The 16,460-nt window shown below is 41.8% G+C and overlaps 1 protein-coding gene across 1 annotated transcript in view; it reads right to left on the reverse strand.

Moving 5' to 3' along the window:
- brd7 (bromodomain containing 7) overlaps window positions 1-15,293 on the reverse strand; it is a 28,940-nt gene extending 13,647 nt beyond the window's left edge. Inside the window, exons 1-11 of the mRNA XM_080761392.1 lie at window positions 15,193-15,293; window positions 14,017-14,222; window positions 12,403-12,496; window positions 12,138-12,195; window positions 10,937-11,081; window positions 8,484-8,594; window positions 7,496-7,656; window positions 3,965-4,079; window positions 3,484-3,559; window positions 2,914-3,021; window positions 666-801 (exon numbers count right to left, since the gene is read on the reverse strand). Of these exons, the coding sequence (XP_080617518.1) occupies window positions 666-801; window positions 2,914-3,021; window positions 3,484-3,559; window positions 3,965-4,079; window positions 7,496-7,656; window positions 8,484-8,594; window positions 10,937-11,081; window positions 12,138-12,195; window positions 12,403-12,496; window positions 14,017-14,222; window positions 15,193-15,241 (1,259 nt within the window). The 5' untranslated portion in view covers window positions 15,242-15,293. The remainder of the gene's footprint in view (window positions 1-665; window positions 802-2,913; window positions 3,022-3,483; window positions 3,560-3,964; window positions 4,080-7,495; window positions 7,657-8,483; window positions 8,595-10,936; window positions 11,082-12,137; window positions 12,196-12,402; window positions 12,497-14,016; window positions 14,223-15,192) is intronic.
- Window positions 15,294-16,460: the final 1,167 nt, after the last annotated feature.

A 16,460-nucleotide genomic window follows, 5' to 3' on the forward strand; every position in this document is an offset into this window, starting at 1 on the left:
GCGGGGAATTCAAGCTAATGGAAACTACAGCTGTTCTCTTCCTGGAATATAGAAGTGTTAAAAAACTGTCAGTAATCATTGCCATAGACTCTATACAGTATAGTGTTTGTTCCGTAACATGGGTCTCCCTGTCTTTAGGTTGGGCTCACAATGCAATGCTTGCAGGTCTGTTTATTATCGTCTCCACCAGTCCGAAGGCATGGGGAGAGAGTATGTTTTGCACTCCGTGCGTGCGTGCGTGCGTGCGTGCGTGCGTGCGTGCGTGCGTGCGTGCGTGCGTCCGTCCTTCCTTCTGTCGGTCCGTTAGCAGCTAAACTCCGGCACCGTTGCCCGATCCATGCCAAACTTTGCACACACACTGCCTGGATGCCAAATATTCCTCTACGGCCTGTTATAGCGCCAACATGAGGCTGATTTAGGCAAAATACATTTCTGTAGATTACTCGTACACATTTTATCCATACATCACACAATTCGGTATACACTATCTCCATAGTCATCTGATCAACACCATTTCAACACCATTTCCCAGACAAAAGATTAAATTACTAGCACAGTACTTGGGACTTCACTTGTGGGCCACAATACCACCACCAACAGCTGTTATATATATATCCTCACGGCACACAGGTTCTACTGTAGACAGTGTTATTTGCGTGCCATACCTCTCTGAGCCCTGCAGGCTGGACTCTTCTCCGTAGGAGGAGTAAACGAGGTCCGACTCATCCTTGCTGATGTTGGCGAAGCTGGAGTCGTAGGTGGGGGCGTAGGAGGTGTACGGCCCGTAGCTCATGTAGGCCACTGAGGACATAAGGAACAGCATTAGAAACTATGTTTTTCCCCCATTGTTTGTCCAACATTGTTTTATATTGTAGAATAAGCCTTGGAATGTATAGTCTTGCTCGTGCATGCTTTCCTGCCTAGAATTAATGGTGGCAGAGAAAAGAACAGAGAGGAAAGGCTCCGGTCTAAATATTTACAATGTTTACCAAAGTTTTATTCATGGAAATTCCTTGTTAAAGTTAAAGGTAGAGTCAGTGATTTCACTTAATTCAAATATCACTTATTTTTTTGTTTTGTTGTGATAATCCTCTCTACTATAGAGTGTGCTGACCATATAAGGAGTTCCTCCCTGTCCCCAGTTAACCCCTGGGGGTCAAAAAACCTTAGGTTTCGTTTTTGTTCTCTATCGTGATTGGATGAAAGCTTGTGTCCCAAGGCAAAAACGAAACCTAAGGGTTTTTGACTGAAATCACTGACACCTCCTTTAAAACAAAGGCATCTTATGCTACCTAATGCATGCTGAAGTCAGAAATTAGGACAGAACATCGCCGTTCTGATCAAAACCATGGACAGCGCCATAGATTTAGGGAATAGCGAGTTTTGTCTGCCCGTAAACAAGGAAGTGAGTGGCTGCTTGCGCAGCTAAATAATTCTGGGACGGATAAACAAGGCGTTGCCTAGCAACGGCCGCTGTCAAAAACAATGATTTTAGCGGCTACGTTTTATACCATTTAAAAAGGACCTGAAGGCGTGTCCACATGTCCTGGGCCTCCTACGGTGTAATTATGAAGATGTGTGGACACGTCCTGGGCACGACATTCCAAATCCAACACAGGTTGTGCTTATAACCACACCCCCGGGCAGGCATAGTTTTACTGAGGTTAGGGTTTCTATTGCTGTTCTATAACAGCAATGGTTATAGAACAGGGGAAAGAATGTTTTAGACAATACTGTAGTACCTGTATTGTTAATAAAGCAATCAATGGTACTAAACTACTAATATACGACTCAGGCATATTTCCTGGGGCGGAGTTACAATATGGCAAGTTTCCCTGACCAATATGGTGGTGAGTCTGGTGACATACGATTCAGTCAGCATTCTGGGAAACGTGACATGATTTGCCCCCTGGATCACCATTATTGTTGCTGTAGGGCAATTTTCGTTATGAACTGTTTCTGTACGTAAGAGGTCCCTGGGCATCTTAAGGATTAAAAACGAGCTGAGCCTTAAACGTCTAGGGACGTCCTAGCGCATCCTCAATGATACGGGCGAGATAAGAATATTCAGAATCTTTCCTCTTTTATTTTTTTGGCCCGTTCGCCTTTCGGCTGCCGTATGCTACGCTCTGGGCTTATCTTATCGTTGACTTACATGTTAGTGTGGCGGAAAGAATGACTCGTATCTCCTAATCAAGGGCGCTCTCCGTGGTTATGAAAGGATCGATATGCTGGCGCTTCATTTCTGCTCCTCATCCCTCTCTCCCGCAAAATATGAACGCTTTTTGGATCATATATCGTATAAATTAAAATGATCGCAATAAGCTAGCAATGTAAAGTCAACTTTTTTTAGTAGATTGTTTCCGGGTCATGGCTTTCAGAGTAAAAGCGCTGAGACAACCCCAGCCACCCAGAGCTCCTATTTTGAAGCACTTCAAGCACTGATAGTGTTAACGCCCTACTTGATCATACTTCAGCATCACACAAAAGTAGTAAGTAGATCCACAACCTCGAAATGCGGCACGAATCGACAGATTTTGATCTGCTACTTTTGCATTTTAATCCTGAAAAGTAACAGTTTGACATGAGGTTTCCATTTGATTGAGACGATATTATGCCTATGTGCTTGACCCTGGGCCTAATAAATAAATACAAATAACAAAAATAATTGAAAAACATTTGCCAACCCCTAGTGGAAACCTCATACAGCATGTCCAAAACGGTTACATTTCAGGATCCAAATAAAAAAATAGCAAGAGAAGACCCACAAGCTCAAAGCGCAGCATTATGCTACTACTTACGACGTGCAACGCTGTAGTATGATCCAAGAACGGCAATAATTTACAAAGAAATATTATTATTATTTGTTTAAGTTAGAATAGATAGAGATATATAAGAGGTTTGTGTATTTACCTGGAGTGGTTCTGTTCCTCTTGTCTTCCCTGAAGCCCTGCAGGCAGTTAACTCCACTCTGCAGCCTGTTGGTCATCATGCCCAGCCTCACCGGACAGTAGCCCACATCTGGTACAACACACAGGCAGTACCTTATAGGCCACGTTTACACAGAGTTGCGAGGCGGAACGTTTCTAAAGATTTTGATGCGCTTTAAACCCTCGAAAATGACGTACATGGAAGGCACCTCTGATCATTTATTTTGCCTTTTCTCTAGTACCGTTGTCGCCTAAACGGGGCCTTAAGGTGGTTGCACACTGGACCCGTTTTTCAGAAAACAGACGCTAACAATTTGAAAAACGCAGCAGTGTGCAGGGACCTTTAGTCTATCTCTCTCTCACACACACACACACACACACACACACACACACACACACACACACACACACACACACACACACACACACACACACACACACACACACACACACACACACACACACACACACACACACACACACACACACAATTACAAACTACACATTCAGAGTTCATCATATTCATCTCTGCCATTTATTTTTAGTCACCTACCTCCAACTGATAGGTCCACTGGGTTGAGGATGCCCAGGGTGGTTGAACCGTCGTTCTTCCTTCTGACAAACTCCAACTACACAAAACATTGATGATATGGTCGACTCAATTGGGATTTGGGGAGACACTTAACATGCTCACTCTTATTCAATTTAGTACAACAAACACGAAAGTACTAAGAGGCTAATGTAGGGTATATTAGATTTTTCCACATTAAAGAGTTTTTAAAAACTTTTTTCCTCCTCTTGTTCTCCCATGTAAAGCACCTTTTTGACCATTTAAAAGGTTGGAGACATGGGGAGGACAGAATAGATGTCCAGGTAACATGCAACAGGTTTATGTTGTGGTGGTCTACCACAGTATCAAAGGCAAGACTACCAGACTTATGAACAGCGTCCAGCCGGCTACCATCAGACTGTTGAACAAGCCCTGAACACCGCCTATCACCAGGCTGGCCTGAACACTTTAAGACAGTTCTCACCTCACACTGGAGCACCCTGTTAGACAGCTTGCCTCCAGACTCTCCAATGAGTTTGCGGATCTCCTGCAGCTCTTTCTCTACCTTCAGGGCCTCCTCTTTAGAGTCCTTGTCCTGTCTGGGGATGAACACACAAAGTGGCAGCTCACACATGACAGCCTCCGATGAAAAGGACATGTGCAAAGGAGAGATGAGGGGTACATGGGGAGAAGGACGCTGAAATTGGAGCTGCCAGGCAAGAGGAGAAGCGGAAGGCCAAAGAGGAGGTTTATGGATGAGGTGACTCAGTTGAGACGACATGCATGTTGTAGGAGTCACAGAGGAAGACGGATCCAGATGGAAAATGATGGTCGCACCACAACACGTTGTGAGCTTGTAGATTGGCTATTTTCACATGAAACCACCCTACAATTTTAATGTATTAAAGGCCTTTAAATTTTGCTCATAATCTTCCCCCTCTCCTGATAAAATATGTTTTAAGTGGTTAAATCTGAGTGAATACAAAACAGTAGATGAGATAGTTAACTTCCATTGCATACAATGTTTTTTTTTTTTACAAACACAGCAAGTCTCTCTGAATCAATGTGTCATGGGCATAAACAAATGTTCGGAAACTTAACTTTGGTCCATTATATCTTCTCTTTAATAATACCAATTTGTGTTGTATTTTTTATAATTTTAATCGTTGATTAGTCACCTTTACAACGAGGTATAACTTGTAAGGATCGGGCATTTGTGGAATGAGCAACACAGCTTAACGTGTGGGTTGCGCCTCCAAAAAATGTAATACCAACCACTAGCCAATTTGGAAAATGTTTTGGAGGCGCTACCCACACACACGTTTAGCTGTGTTGTTCATTCCACGAATGCCTGATCCTTACAAGCTATACCTCGTTGTAAAGGTGACTAATCAACGATTAAAATGATATAAAATATACAACACAAATTGGTGTTATTAAAGTGGAGGAATAATGGACCAAAGTTAAGTTTCTGAACTTTTGTTGCTGAGTTTAGTATGTTCCAAATGTAATGAGTTTCATAAGCTGCCCTCTGGTCGAGGCAACAGAATGCCCAGAACCACAAAGAATTTGCCCATACGGCCTTTTATCCCATCTGCCCTTCATTACTTTCATTTGAATTCCGACCACTTATTCATAAGGTACAGCACTGCATGGCATGTCCTATTGAACTTATACACTGGGGGGAGAGGGGAAGACAGAGCCCACTGGTGTTTAGACAGATATCTCGTGTTGTGTTTATAGCAAACTAAAGACAGTTGTGTCCTCAGACACCACTCAAACGTGCACTGGCCCGGCCGGACAACTCTAAAGCAAACTCCACCTGCCCAAAGGTTTATAATAATAAATTGTCATTTGATGAGCATTTTTTGCAAATCCCCAGAACAATATCAACCAAACAAAAAAAATTAAAAACATGAAAAAATAAAAAAAAATACAAATAAAAATGTCTAGATAGATAGATAGATAGATAGATAGATACAAAATCTAATTATTCAAATAATCGTTATTAATAGAAATAAGTAATCAACACTTTTATACGTCCCTAAATGTAATGTATCAGAGCAGAAAAATTAGGATGTTATGAGTCAGTGTTGTACCTTTGGGGACAACGCCCAGGTTTTGTCTAGCATGAAAACATGGGAGACATGCTGACTGACTGCAAGGCTCAGCTCAGAGGCATTCCGTACATTCTCTGCCGCCAGCCAGCTCCTTGGCACAATTTAAAGGACTGATTCACTCGACCAAGGAGAAAAAGGACCCAGTGCCCCACTAAGGTTTTCTTCGGGTTGTGGTACTGACTCTCAACCCCGTTTTGGAGCTTGTTTCCACAACATATGAAAGAGTTTGGTAACTCCTGGTATAGTGGATATGTTGTTGTGTAAAATATACAATGTCCTGTGACGTTTTCTTATTTGTCAGGTTGCAGGTCATATCGTTGCTGTGGGGCAGAAACAATAACAAGAATGACTCAGCCATAATTGCCAGCTGCAGCAAGCTCTTGTTTATGAACAGCTATAATCAGTTTGTGTGCCTCAGCTCACGGCTTCACATTGCAGCGCCCAGAGTATGCAGGCAATAGGGCTTCACGTTGCGGCGTTCAGAGTATGGGTGTTATGCCAATGGGTGTTATGGGTAAGTCTCCCATTGGCTTAGAGGCAGCCAATGATGAAAAAGTCTCTACTATGGCAGTAGAGGTAGATCAACATATTAGTACAGTAGTAGCAAATCTGCAAGCTCGAAACAGGGTGCGCACGCTTTTCCGACACACCGAAGATCCGAAGCGGGGGGACATGCGATGCGATGCGAAAAAGCGATGGTCCGACATGCGCTGCTGCCGTGCTTGCGGTTAGGGTTAGGTTAGGATTGAGGTTTCGGATCAATAGTATGTCGGAACTAAAGCCTGCACCCGCTAGAAACGCAGTGCGAAGCAAAGCTGTTTGAGGTTTCCAAACGATAGTTATGCTCAGTTCTATGTACGGTAGTCTGACATGATCCAAATATATCCTTTTCAAGAGTCAATTTAAGCTTTGTATATATCTTATTTCATTACCAGGTTCTTTGAATTGTGATTTAATTGGGAGGCAGCCAGTGTGTGGCTGCATGCTTTCTTTGTAAACTTTTGGCATGCATTTCCATTTGTGGACATGCATTCCATGCATGCTCTGGATGGCCTTGGATTAAATCCTAGGTCAGGCCTCCAAGGCCGTCATTAATGGTGAAGAAGACCTCCATCCCAGCACCCTATGTGTACTATGTCCATTTGTGGACACACTTTTTTCACCCAGTGGCGGTGTGGTTAGAATGTCCGCTCTGAGATTCATTGAGGGAGTCCGGGGTTCAATCATACCAAACTGGGACACTATGCCACACTGCTTGGCACTCAGCAAGGTTGGTTTGGGGGTCAAGTCCCTGCGACATACTAGCTGCATGACTAGGGAGATAGCCACAGAAACAGGAGATAGGTTCTTGTTCCCAAGGCTACTTGGCTGGCTTTGGATTCAATCCTAGGTCATCATAAATGGTTAATAGGAAGACCCCATCCTGGCACTCTAATTCAACGATACAAGTTCCTTCCTCATGTGGCTCTCCAACCCTGCACTGTCTCACTGCACTGTCTGTCTACCGGCAACTGTTGAATCGATTACGATTAAGGAACAGTTTAAAATAAATAGTGAAAATAGCGTTGTGTCGATTTAGTCTCATTGATAAGTATAAAACAAATTGAAAACAAAAAAAAACCTGCTTCTCGATTAATGAACCTAAATGAGCAGGATTCGGTTCTAAATTTCCGTGTCAATATATTTTTGGTTAATTGTGCAACCGTACTACGGGGCCACTAAAATAGAATAAAACTAAGGATTGGGGTCGGCGGCCAAATGCATATCATTATGGGGGTCCTTGACATGAAACAATTTTGAGCACCACTGATACAACAACATACGTTTTGGAGAAAACCATTAGGATTCAGAAGACATTTGAATGGGTCTTAATAGGTTAAAAGAGAGAAACAGACCTTGGTGTGCCAACGGTGGGGGACTGGGAGCTCTCACTGGCATCCATGGCGGTGTGGTCCCGACCGCAGGCCCTCCCCTCCTCCTCCACCTTGCCTGGCTTGCCAGAGGGGTCCAGGCCCGACATGAAGTCGATGCTCTGCCTCAGGCTTTCAAGCCTCTCCTTTGACAACAGGAACAAGACAAAGAATAACCATTTGAGCAGGGGTCATCAATATGTCCGTGGCAAAGACTTGGTCTTGTCCATGGCAAAGTTTAGATTTCCTTTTATTTATTTTTATTTTTTACACACTATCATGTTCTAAATCCTGTTTTAAGTTGTCTGAAATGTATTCACTCAAAAATTACAAACAACGATGTTGTTATATTGATATTGTTATATTTGAGCATGTCTACTCAGAAATGTTGTCTCTTTATCTTCGGACAGTAGGTTATAAAGCAACTATGTAATACTTTACAATGTGACATGTGTCAGAGTAATTACTTGTCAATGAAAACAAATTATGTAATAATGACAAACAGTGATAACTGAATGTATTATTTGGAGACATCTATCACCACCTAGTGTAGAACTGTGGCAACTGCAAGCAACATCTTCCAGCCATATAAAACAAACTAAATAGCTTATACATCTGCCATTTGTTTTTGTTTTGGATAATTTTCACCTATAATGAAAAAAAAAAAAAAAGGTATGTGGGTTTACATAATATCTCAAAATCTGGACACAGCCCCTAAAAGTGGCTAACAGAAGACTGTTTATGGTCAGTGGTTTCCAAACCTTTTAACCTTTAATTTCTTTATGGAATAACAGGAGAAAAAAATTGAATTTGTGCCAATTTTTGGGAATGACATTTTTTTAAATAATAATTAAAAACAAAATGTGGGAAACAAAAATGAAAGGGACCCATAAAGATGTGCCCGTGAACCACAAATGGGTCCCGACCCCATGGTTTATGTAGAACTGTCATCTGGTGGTGGTGGCGTTCCTACCGGGCTGAGGATCTTCATTCCAGAGTGCAGCAGCTTGCGTGCAGCTTTATGGTAGATGGTCTCAGCTTTGTTGTACCTCATGGCGTTCTCACACATGACTCTGAAATCCTCCTACAGCAGGCGACAAAAAGCCACGCTCATGGATTAAAGCGACATGAAATGTCACGACTGGAAAACGGTGTCCGATTTGGAAAACGCCGTGAAAGGAGCCCCTCCCCGACCCACACTTATGATGTCCCTGCTGTTCTACATGCTGCCAACCAGGTGAAGACATCACCGACTGAGGCTTTAACGTTTGCTTTTATGAAATATCCCAGACCACACATTCAGACCATAGGACGTGTTGTAAACGTCATAGGAAAATCAACCGACGGATCCAGTGGACGTGTACCATAGACTGTAAAAAATATGGACAAAGCGTTCCCCGGGTCTAACATGAACGTAAAATGAAGCCTGTCAGTCCTTGAATTGTAAATCGCCATCTTTCTAGATCCGTTTGGGCCCAGCTGGCCCATTGGCTGGCCCAGGCAACGAGGCGGGACTTCCCCCCTTCTTCATAGTTGGTTTTTATTTTGACTCGAGTGGGAGGGGAATCCTGATCATAGACTGTAGCCACGCCCCTCAGAACATGCGCGACTTTATGGTCCTTTTTTTTCATAAATGGGACCATAATTTTCCAAAAAAGAATATTATTAGAAATGAGACTTTAAACTAGTGACTGGAAGCAGAAAGTATTCATGACCATGTTTATTAAGGTAATACAGTCTAGGTGAAGTTGTGCCCAAATACATGGACTTCTATGGGGCTATTTTGGGCCCAATGTCAGCGCCACAACAGGCCATTATATGAACTTTCAGGAAATCCCGATTTCCTTGTGGCTTCACAAAATATCTGTCTGACTGCCCCCCTGATGTGTACACACACATGTCCTAGCGCTTTTTCATTGATCTCAAACAAAAAATATCTGTTTTTTTGCCGTTCACTTCCTGCAAATAAAGCCCATTGCGCATGTTTCTTTTCTCCCATGGAGCACCATGTGATCAACATGGCGGCGCCCTTACGGTCTTCGCTTCTTGTCCTCTTTAGACAGTCCTTGGTTTACGGCAAGGACTATTTAAAGAGGACAGGAAAAGACTGTACGGTGGACTCCATGTTGCTCCCTGGAAGGAAAGAAACATACAAATCATAGATATGGCACAAATGGCCCAGCAGATGGCATGATATGCCACTGAAAGGAGAGATGCTTGTATCATGTCAAGTCATTGCATTTTACCTTTTATATTAACAGTTTTAACAGCAAATGGATAAGTAAGTCCCAGCATGGATCATCACACAGACAGTAATGTTGGTCGGAGGTGACATATGTACAAGCATCTCTCCTTTCAGTGGCATCACGCCATCTGCTGGGCCATTTGTGCCATATGTACAACTTCCTGGTCTCAACCGCACAGGTTTACGGCTCAGAAAGAATGGCTCATCTCTCCTAATCTAGGGAGCTCTCCATGATGGGCATACTTCTGTCTTCATTTCTGACTTTAACATGCCTCTCGTTTAGAATATTAATGCTTCTAGAGAGACTCGTAATCATCGCAAGGTAAGCAAGCAACATTATGCATCCCAGTTTTTTAATCCCGGCGCTCATTGTGTTTAAGGACCACTTTCAACCTGCCTTCAAATATGTTCATGATGATAAAATGTCTGTGTCTCATAGGAGGGCTGTGGGCAGTTCAGAAACCCGTCCACCAGTGACATCATCGACAGGGAATCCAAGCTTAAAGAAACGCCAGGGTTTCTATTCCTGAAAAGTTGACATCACTGGTGGACGGGTTTCGGAACTGCACACAGCCCCCTATTATAAGAAACAGACCGAGTAGAATTCTTTTGGGGAATTTTATCATGAACATTAGTGAGACCAATTATATGAAGATAGGTTGAAAAGTGGTGACGTGCTCCTTGAATGGGGTAGTTCCGATTTTAACTTAAGCTGTATTCAAATACTTGCCATTAATATAGTGGTTGCAACTGTATTAATTGATTGCCCGAGTCCCGTGGTGGGAGTTCTGCTCTGGTTTTGGTGAAATATGTATGTCCTGGTCATTTTGTGGGGGGTACAGGGGGCCGCAAAATTTAAAGTAAGTTAATTCACAAAACTAGCGTCATTTGTATTGTTTTGTGTCACTACGCCCAAAAAATTGTTCTGTGTGATAGAGGGGTCAAAGTTGAACGAAAGTTGCGCTATATTTTAGAAATACCGGTAGGTCAACAATACAAATGTTTTGTGGATACATTTACTTTTAATGTGTGGCCCCCTGTGCCCCTCACAAAATGACTGGAACTACTTAATATTCACCAAAACCAGAGCAGAACTCCACTATATTAATATGCCTATGGTTTTAAAATGAGGTGTAACCGCAATTAAATTTGTAATCGTGACAGCCCTAGTGATGAGATACCTTGAGTTCATCCAGAGACTGGTAGAAGTCCTTCTTGACTTTGTCCCTCATAGTGCTGAAGTCCATGGGCCGCTTGATGACAGAAGAGTAGCCAGGTGCAATGAGGTCAGTCACTGGGAAGTAGAAGAATGCACTGGGGTCTTTCCTATGTGACACACACACACACACACACACACACACACACACACACACACACACACACACACACACACACACACACACACACACACGGTAGTGATTGTTCTATTAGGATGTGAGATCAGCACCTGACATGATACACAGAACCAGGGCGAATGCATTTGTTATGTAAGGGATAATGTATGGCTTGGTGGTCATTGGTGATAGATAAATCAGAGACAGGGTGATTTAACTATCGGGATAACATTATCACGGCTTATTACACGGCTACTGAATACACAAATTAATACATTTACCAAAAAGTGACAACAAAACAAAGTATTGCCTTGCTTACTGCTCTAATTGGCCTCGCAGAGCGCAACGAGTCGCCTCGGAAACAAGGAAGTGAGTGTTGATCAAATGGAATCAATTTTCGGGTACTGCATCGTCTATTTCTCCCTTCAAATCTCGCTTTCAAAATCATTCTTGAAACCATGTTGTTTAGTTAAATGACATTGCGTGTTAGTTTTCATGGCTGTCATGTTGGGTACAGCATAAGATCCAAGCAGTGCAGCGGCTGCAGCCAGGTGCTTCGAGGCTTTGATTAGTTAGCGGTCTGTTATAGAGCGGAGCGGTCTGTTATAGAGCGGAGCGGTCTGTTATCAAGAAATAACACACCGTTGAATTTGGCGATTGACCAATCAGAATCAAGCAATGTACTGTATAGCCTAGCACATTATGCTAAGATGGCAAGGCCAATGCAAAACCAAAAAAATATTACACTCGCACTAGGCATACTCTAAAACAGTGGTTCTTAAAGTGGGGTCCAGGGACTGGGGTTCCGTGAGCAGTTTCCAAATGGACCCTTACAGATTTGTAACTCTGAGAATGAACAAATGGAACTAAATGGACCTCCATTTGCTTATGGGGGTCCTTTAAATTAAAAGGTTTGAGAAACACTGCATTATAATGTTATACTATGGTCACATTGGGCAGGCTTTGAATGACTATAGCCTTTTTTAAATAATATTTAAATGTTCAATGAATAATGACGCATCCCTACCAATAAACAATAATAGTTTACCTCTGTAGCTGCCTGATGAGCTGGTTCAAAGCTTCCTGGAGAGGGCTCTGATCTTTTTCTGGGAAGGGAAATACAAATATAAACCACATCCAAACCAAAGGACATTATTTTCTTAGCGATTATTCATGAAATTACTGTTGACTCTACAGTAATTTCATGAATAATCGCTTGGAGAACAAGCATGGCTCTACAGTGTAGAGCCATGCTTGTTCTCCAAGGCTGTCATTCCTTGACAAACTGCAATCGCTCAACAGTGTAGGGTTACCTTCTAGTTTGTCAATTTCTGAGCGGATGGGAGTCCTGTTCTGTTGTTCCCGCTCCTCCCAATCTCCATCCTGTCCCTTCTTCTTCTTTCCCATCTAAAGAACACAGAAAATGACAATTGTCAAGGGCAACATTGGGATGTGTAACGGGCAACATTGCAGATTTATTTTACGCAAATCCTATCATTGTGAGACTCAGAAATGTGGAATGAGAGAGAGAGGAAGGGAGAGAGAATAGCAGACTTGTGTTTCTACATAGCAGCACAGCAGCAGTATTGATACTTTTACTTCAGTAAAACATTAGAGTAATTTATCCACCACTGATTAGAAGTGAGTAGGCATAGCTATAAATATAATGTTTTACATCAAAATCATTTTATATTAGAAATTCTAATATATGATCTAAATAGGCTATGAAGGTGAAAAGCACAAAACAAAGAATAAGAAAACAGTTGATGTGACTGGCCGGAATCAGTGTAGACTAGAGGGTCCTCATCTGGAGATGTTTGATGCCTCTGTCTCTTTGAAGAGATGGATGGATGAGGGACAGACACTACATTTTAAATTCTGGCATGCAATTTTATACTTTGGTCATTTTTGGTCATGTTATTTGTAAACCACACGTTATATTATTGTTTTTATGAATGTAAAAAATCGTTCATTTTGTAATTGGTAGCACAAGCGCTACCAAGTAAAAAAGTTAATTTCGAGCCCTGAAGTGTAATATTAGTTAACCCATTTAGGCCTGACCTCAACATTTAAAAAGAATCTTCTAAATCCTCCAGTTTTCTGAAATAAATATTTTCACGATTTTTCAAAAATAGCAGACCTACAAGCTCATAAGTGGCGCGCTATGAGCTTGTAGATCTGCTATTTTCCAATAGATACATTATAAAATAATGTTTAAAACACCAAAAGGGGTTCCCGCCCCAAAATGGGTTAAGAAGGACTTTCCACAGTTCCACTTCTATGCCCAGGAAAAGTGCTGGAGTTACAGTACACTAAAAACGCCGGGACAACGCTCCACACGTCCCAAACTCTTCTCCCTTCTGGCTCCAAAACTGTGGAATGCACTTGGCATTGCAGTCAGAACTGCAGCATCACTCCCAATCTTCCGCCGTAGTCTGAAAACCCACCTTTTCAGACTCCATCATGGCCCATAGCACTTACCCCACCCCCTTAGATAGCAATTCTGTAGACTTAGATAGCATTTGATTATTTTGATACAGACTTATAGCATGTTATGTAGACAGCATAAGTGCATTGTATGTAGTCATAGCACGTCATAGTACATATGTATAGCATAGTAGTATAGATGTATAGCTTATATGTATAGTTTCATAATTCATTATAGATATTCCACTGTTACTTTCTTAGCTTACGCATGTTTCATGATAAATGTTTTTATGTGATGTATTCCCATGCTTTTTTGTTCTTGCTTGATGTAAATCGCTCTGGATTAAGAGCGTCTGCTAAATGCTTAAATTGTAAATTGTAAAATTGTACAGTATAGAGGAGGGTCAGTCTCTGGGCGGTCATTCATTATAAATGCATTATAGACCACTAAGACCAGACCTTTAAAGTAAAGTGTTACAGAAGATTCTCCCTGGTTTTACCTTCTTCTTCCCTTTATCGTCGGCAGGCGAGCCAGGGATCCTCTCCTTGTCCTTCTTTTTCTTCTTCTTCTTCTCCTTGGATTTATCGAGGTCGGCCGGCCTGCTGCTGCTGCTATCCTCATAGAAGTTGTCACGGCTGGTGCTCCCGGCCGTCACTTCATTGCCCGCCACTTTTAACACCAGCTTCAGTGGCCTTTCTCCATACTCTGCACACACACAGGCAAACAACCATCTTTTGGTTAGATAGTGAACGCACTTCCGCAGCCCAGGTGCAGTACAAACGGCAGTATCAGGGGGAAAAAAAGTCTGCAGACTCTGCACACTGGTAGGGATGGGATGATAATCATTAGTTTATCATTTTCATATTGTCCCATGCCTACACACTGGTATATAAGGCTGCAAAGCTTCACTGTACATTTACTACCGTCAACGTTTCGATCAGTCAGGAATCTTCATCAAATGTTTAAGTCCTGATGAACATCACAGAGCTTATGCTTTTAGCTCAAAGGTCTGACTGTACCTTGTGCTGTTACATTTGTCTAAATAAAGTATTATTATTATTGTTATAAATCACGTGTATTTAATACTATTTATGAGTGCTTATAAATTATAATGAATTTTACAGTGTTATAAGCAGATTGTAATGCATCATATTGCAGGTAGGCCGGCTATGTGTTTGGTTAGCTAGTGTTTGGCATACATGATACATGGAAAGTACACACCCTCACACACTAATGACTTAAGTACTCATTTCGCTAGCCATGGTTCATGACTCTCGTATTCATTACAACTAGAGTCATGGCTTAACTGCATGGCAGTCATGTTTCAGGGCTATCATTTCGCTATGCTGATTTGTAGGTCATGATGAAAATAGTAAATTATCTGGACCAAAAGCAATACGTTTGTTTCCACCCACAAATAAATAAATACCACTTTGGGTGATGATTGTTCCTGCTTTAAATAAATTTAGATGAGATTTGTACGTGATACAAGCAGAAAACAGCTTTATTTAGTTCAGAAAACCTTTTAGTTAGAAAAAGACAGAGTAGCTTAAACCGGGTTAGCTTAGCATGTTAACTAACTAGCACTTATCTTGCACACACACGCAGAAGAACACAATACATGTATGAAGCCAGCCATAAGAAGATTGTTAACGGGCTGTAAATACTGTTTTACCTTCGTATCCATGTTTGTCTGACTTGTGTTTCTTGTGTTTCTTTCCCATTGTTATGATTTGATATTAACACCGGCTGCTTGTTCTTTGTGTGATCTCTGCAACCCGGAAGAACTAACGCAAGATTTCCTACATTGGTGGTACACCTACATTGGTGACCTATCGTGTTCCGTGACAGTAGAAGTTATTTTGATGCTAAAATCATTATTTTATGTCGGCAATTATTATTAATTGTAACTTGACAATGTAATGTGTGTCACTGATGGCAAGTTTTGGCAAACATCTTTACAGATCACCTTCGCGAAATAGTAAATGAATTACCTCTGGCGTAACAGAATTCGATAGGGTAACCAATTGCATCACTATCCCGGTGATTGTAGGGAGTTACAGCGCCGTCTAGATACAAGGCTGTGTAAACTTTGTTATAAATACATCTCACCATTATCGGACAGTAGGTAGCGTAATTACCTTAAAATTAAATCCATATTAATCGTTGACAACAAGAGTCTGTCACACAGCCAGCCCAGACCACCCCACCCCCGTTTTATTTTATTGTATTGAGTATAGTGGGGATTGGGGAAGGACATTTATTTATACATACCGTACTCAAACGTACAGCTTTTAGCGGGACATAATAAAGCAATAACAATAATTACAATAGTATACGTTTAATTGAGATAAGCAAAACAAAGTAAACTCACAGGTTGTTTGACATACTCTTACAGTCTTAATAGTTATTTTAAAACCCATTAAAAGTAGGTTAAAATATCTAATTACTAATGTGTGCACAACACAAAGTATAGCCTACTGAGTAGGCTACCGTAATCGTGTTGTGCACTGAGTATAGGCCCTGCAGTAGCCTATACCCGACTCTGAGAAGCAAAAAGAAAAGTCAAGTAAGATATTTCTGCCTTTCTTTCTCTCCCATGTTCTTCATTACCCAGTGAGCAGGCAACGTCTGTGGACGTCTAAATCTAGTTGATATCACGTCCGCCCGTCCAGGCCGTAATCCGAACGTCCATTGGCGACCCGATTTAGTTGATATATGACGTTGGGCAAACACGTCACAACAGGCCTTAATCTGGACGTCCATTGACAACCAGATTTAGTTTACAAAATACGTTGCTGCTATGCCTTAATCTGGACGTCCATTGACGACCAGATTTAGTTGATGAATGACGTTGGGCAAGCAGTCGCGACAGGCCTTAATCTGGACGTCCATTAACGACCAGATTTAGTTGATGAATGACTTTGGGCAAACAGTCGCGAC

Source organism: Protomyctophum bolini (genome assembly GCF_963924005.1).
Source record: "Protomyctophum bolini genome assembly, chromosome: 1".
Classification (NCBI taxonomy): Eukaryota; Metazoa; Chordata; class Actinopteri; order Myctophiformes; family Myctophidae; genus Protomyctophum; species Protomyctophum bolini.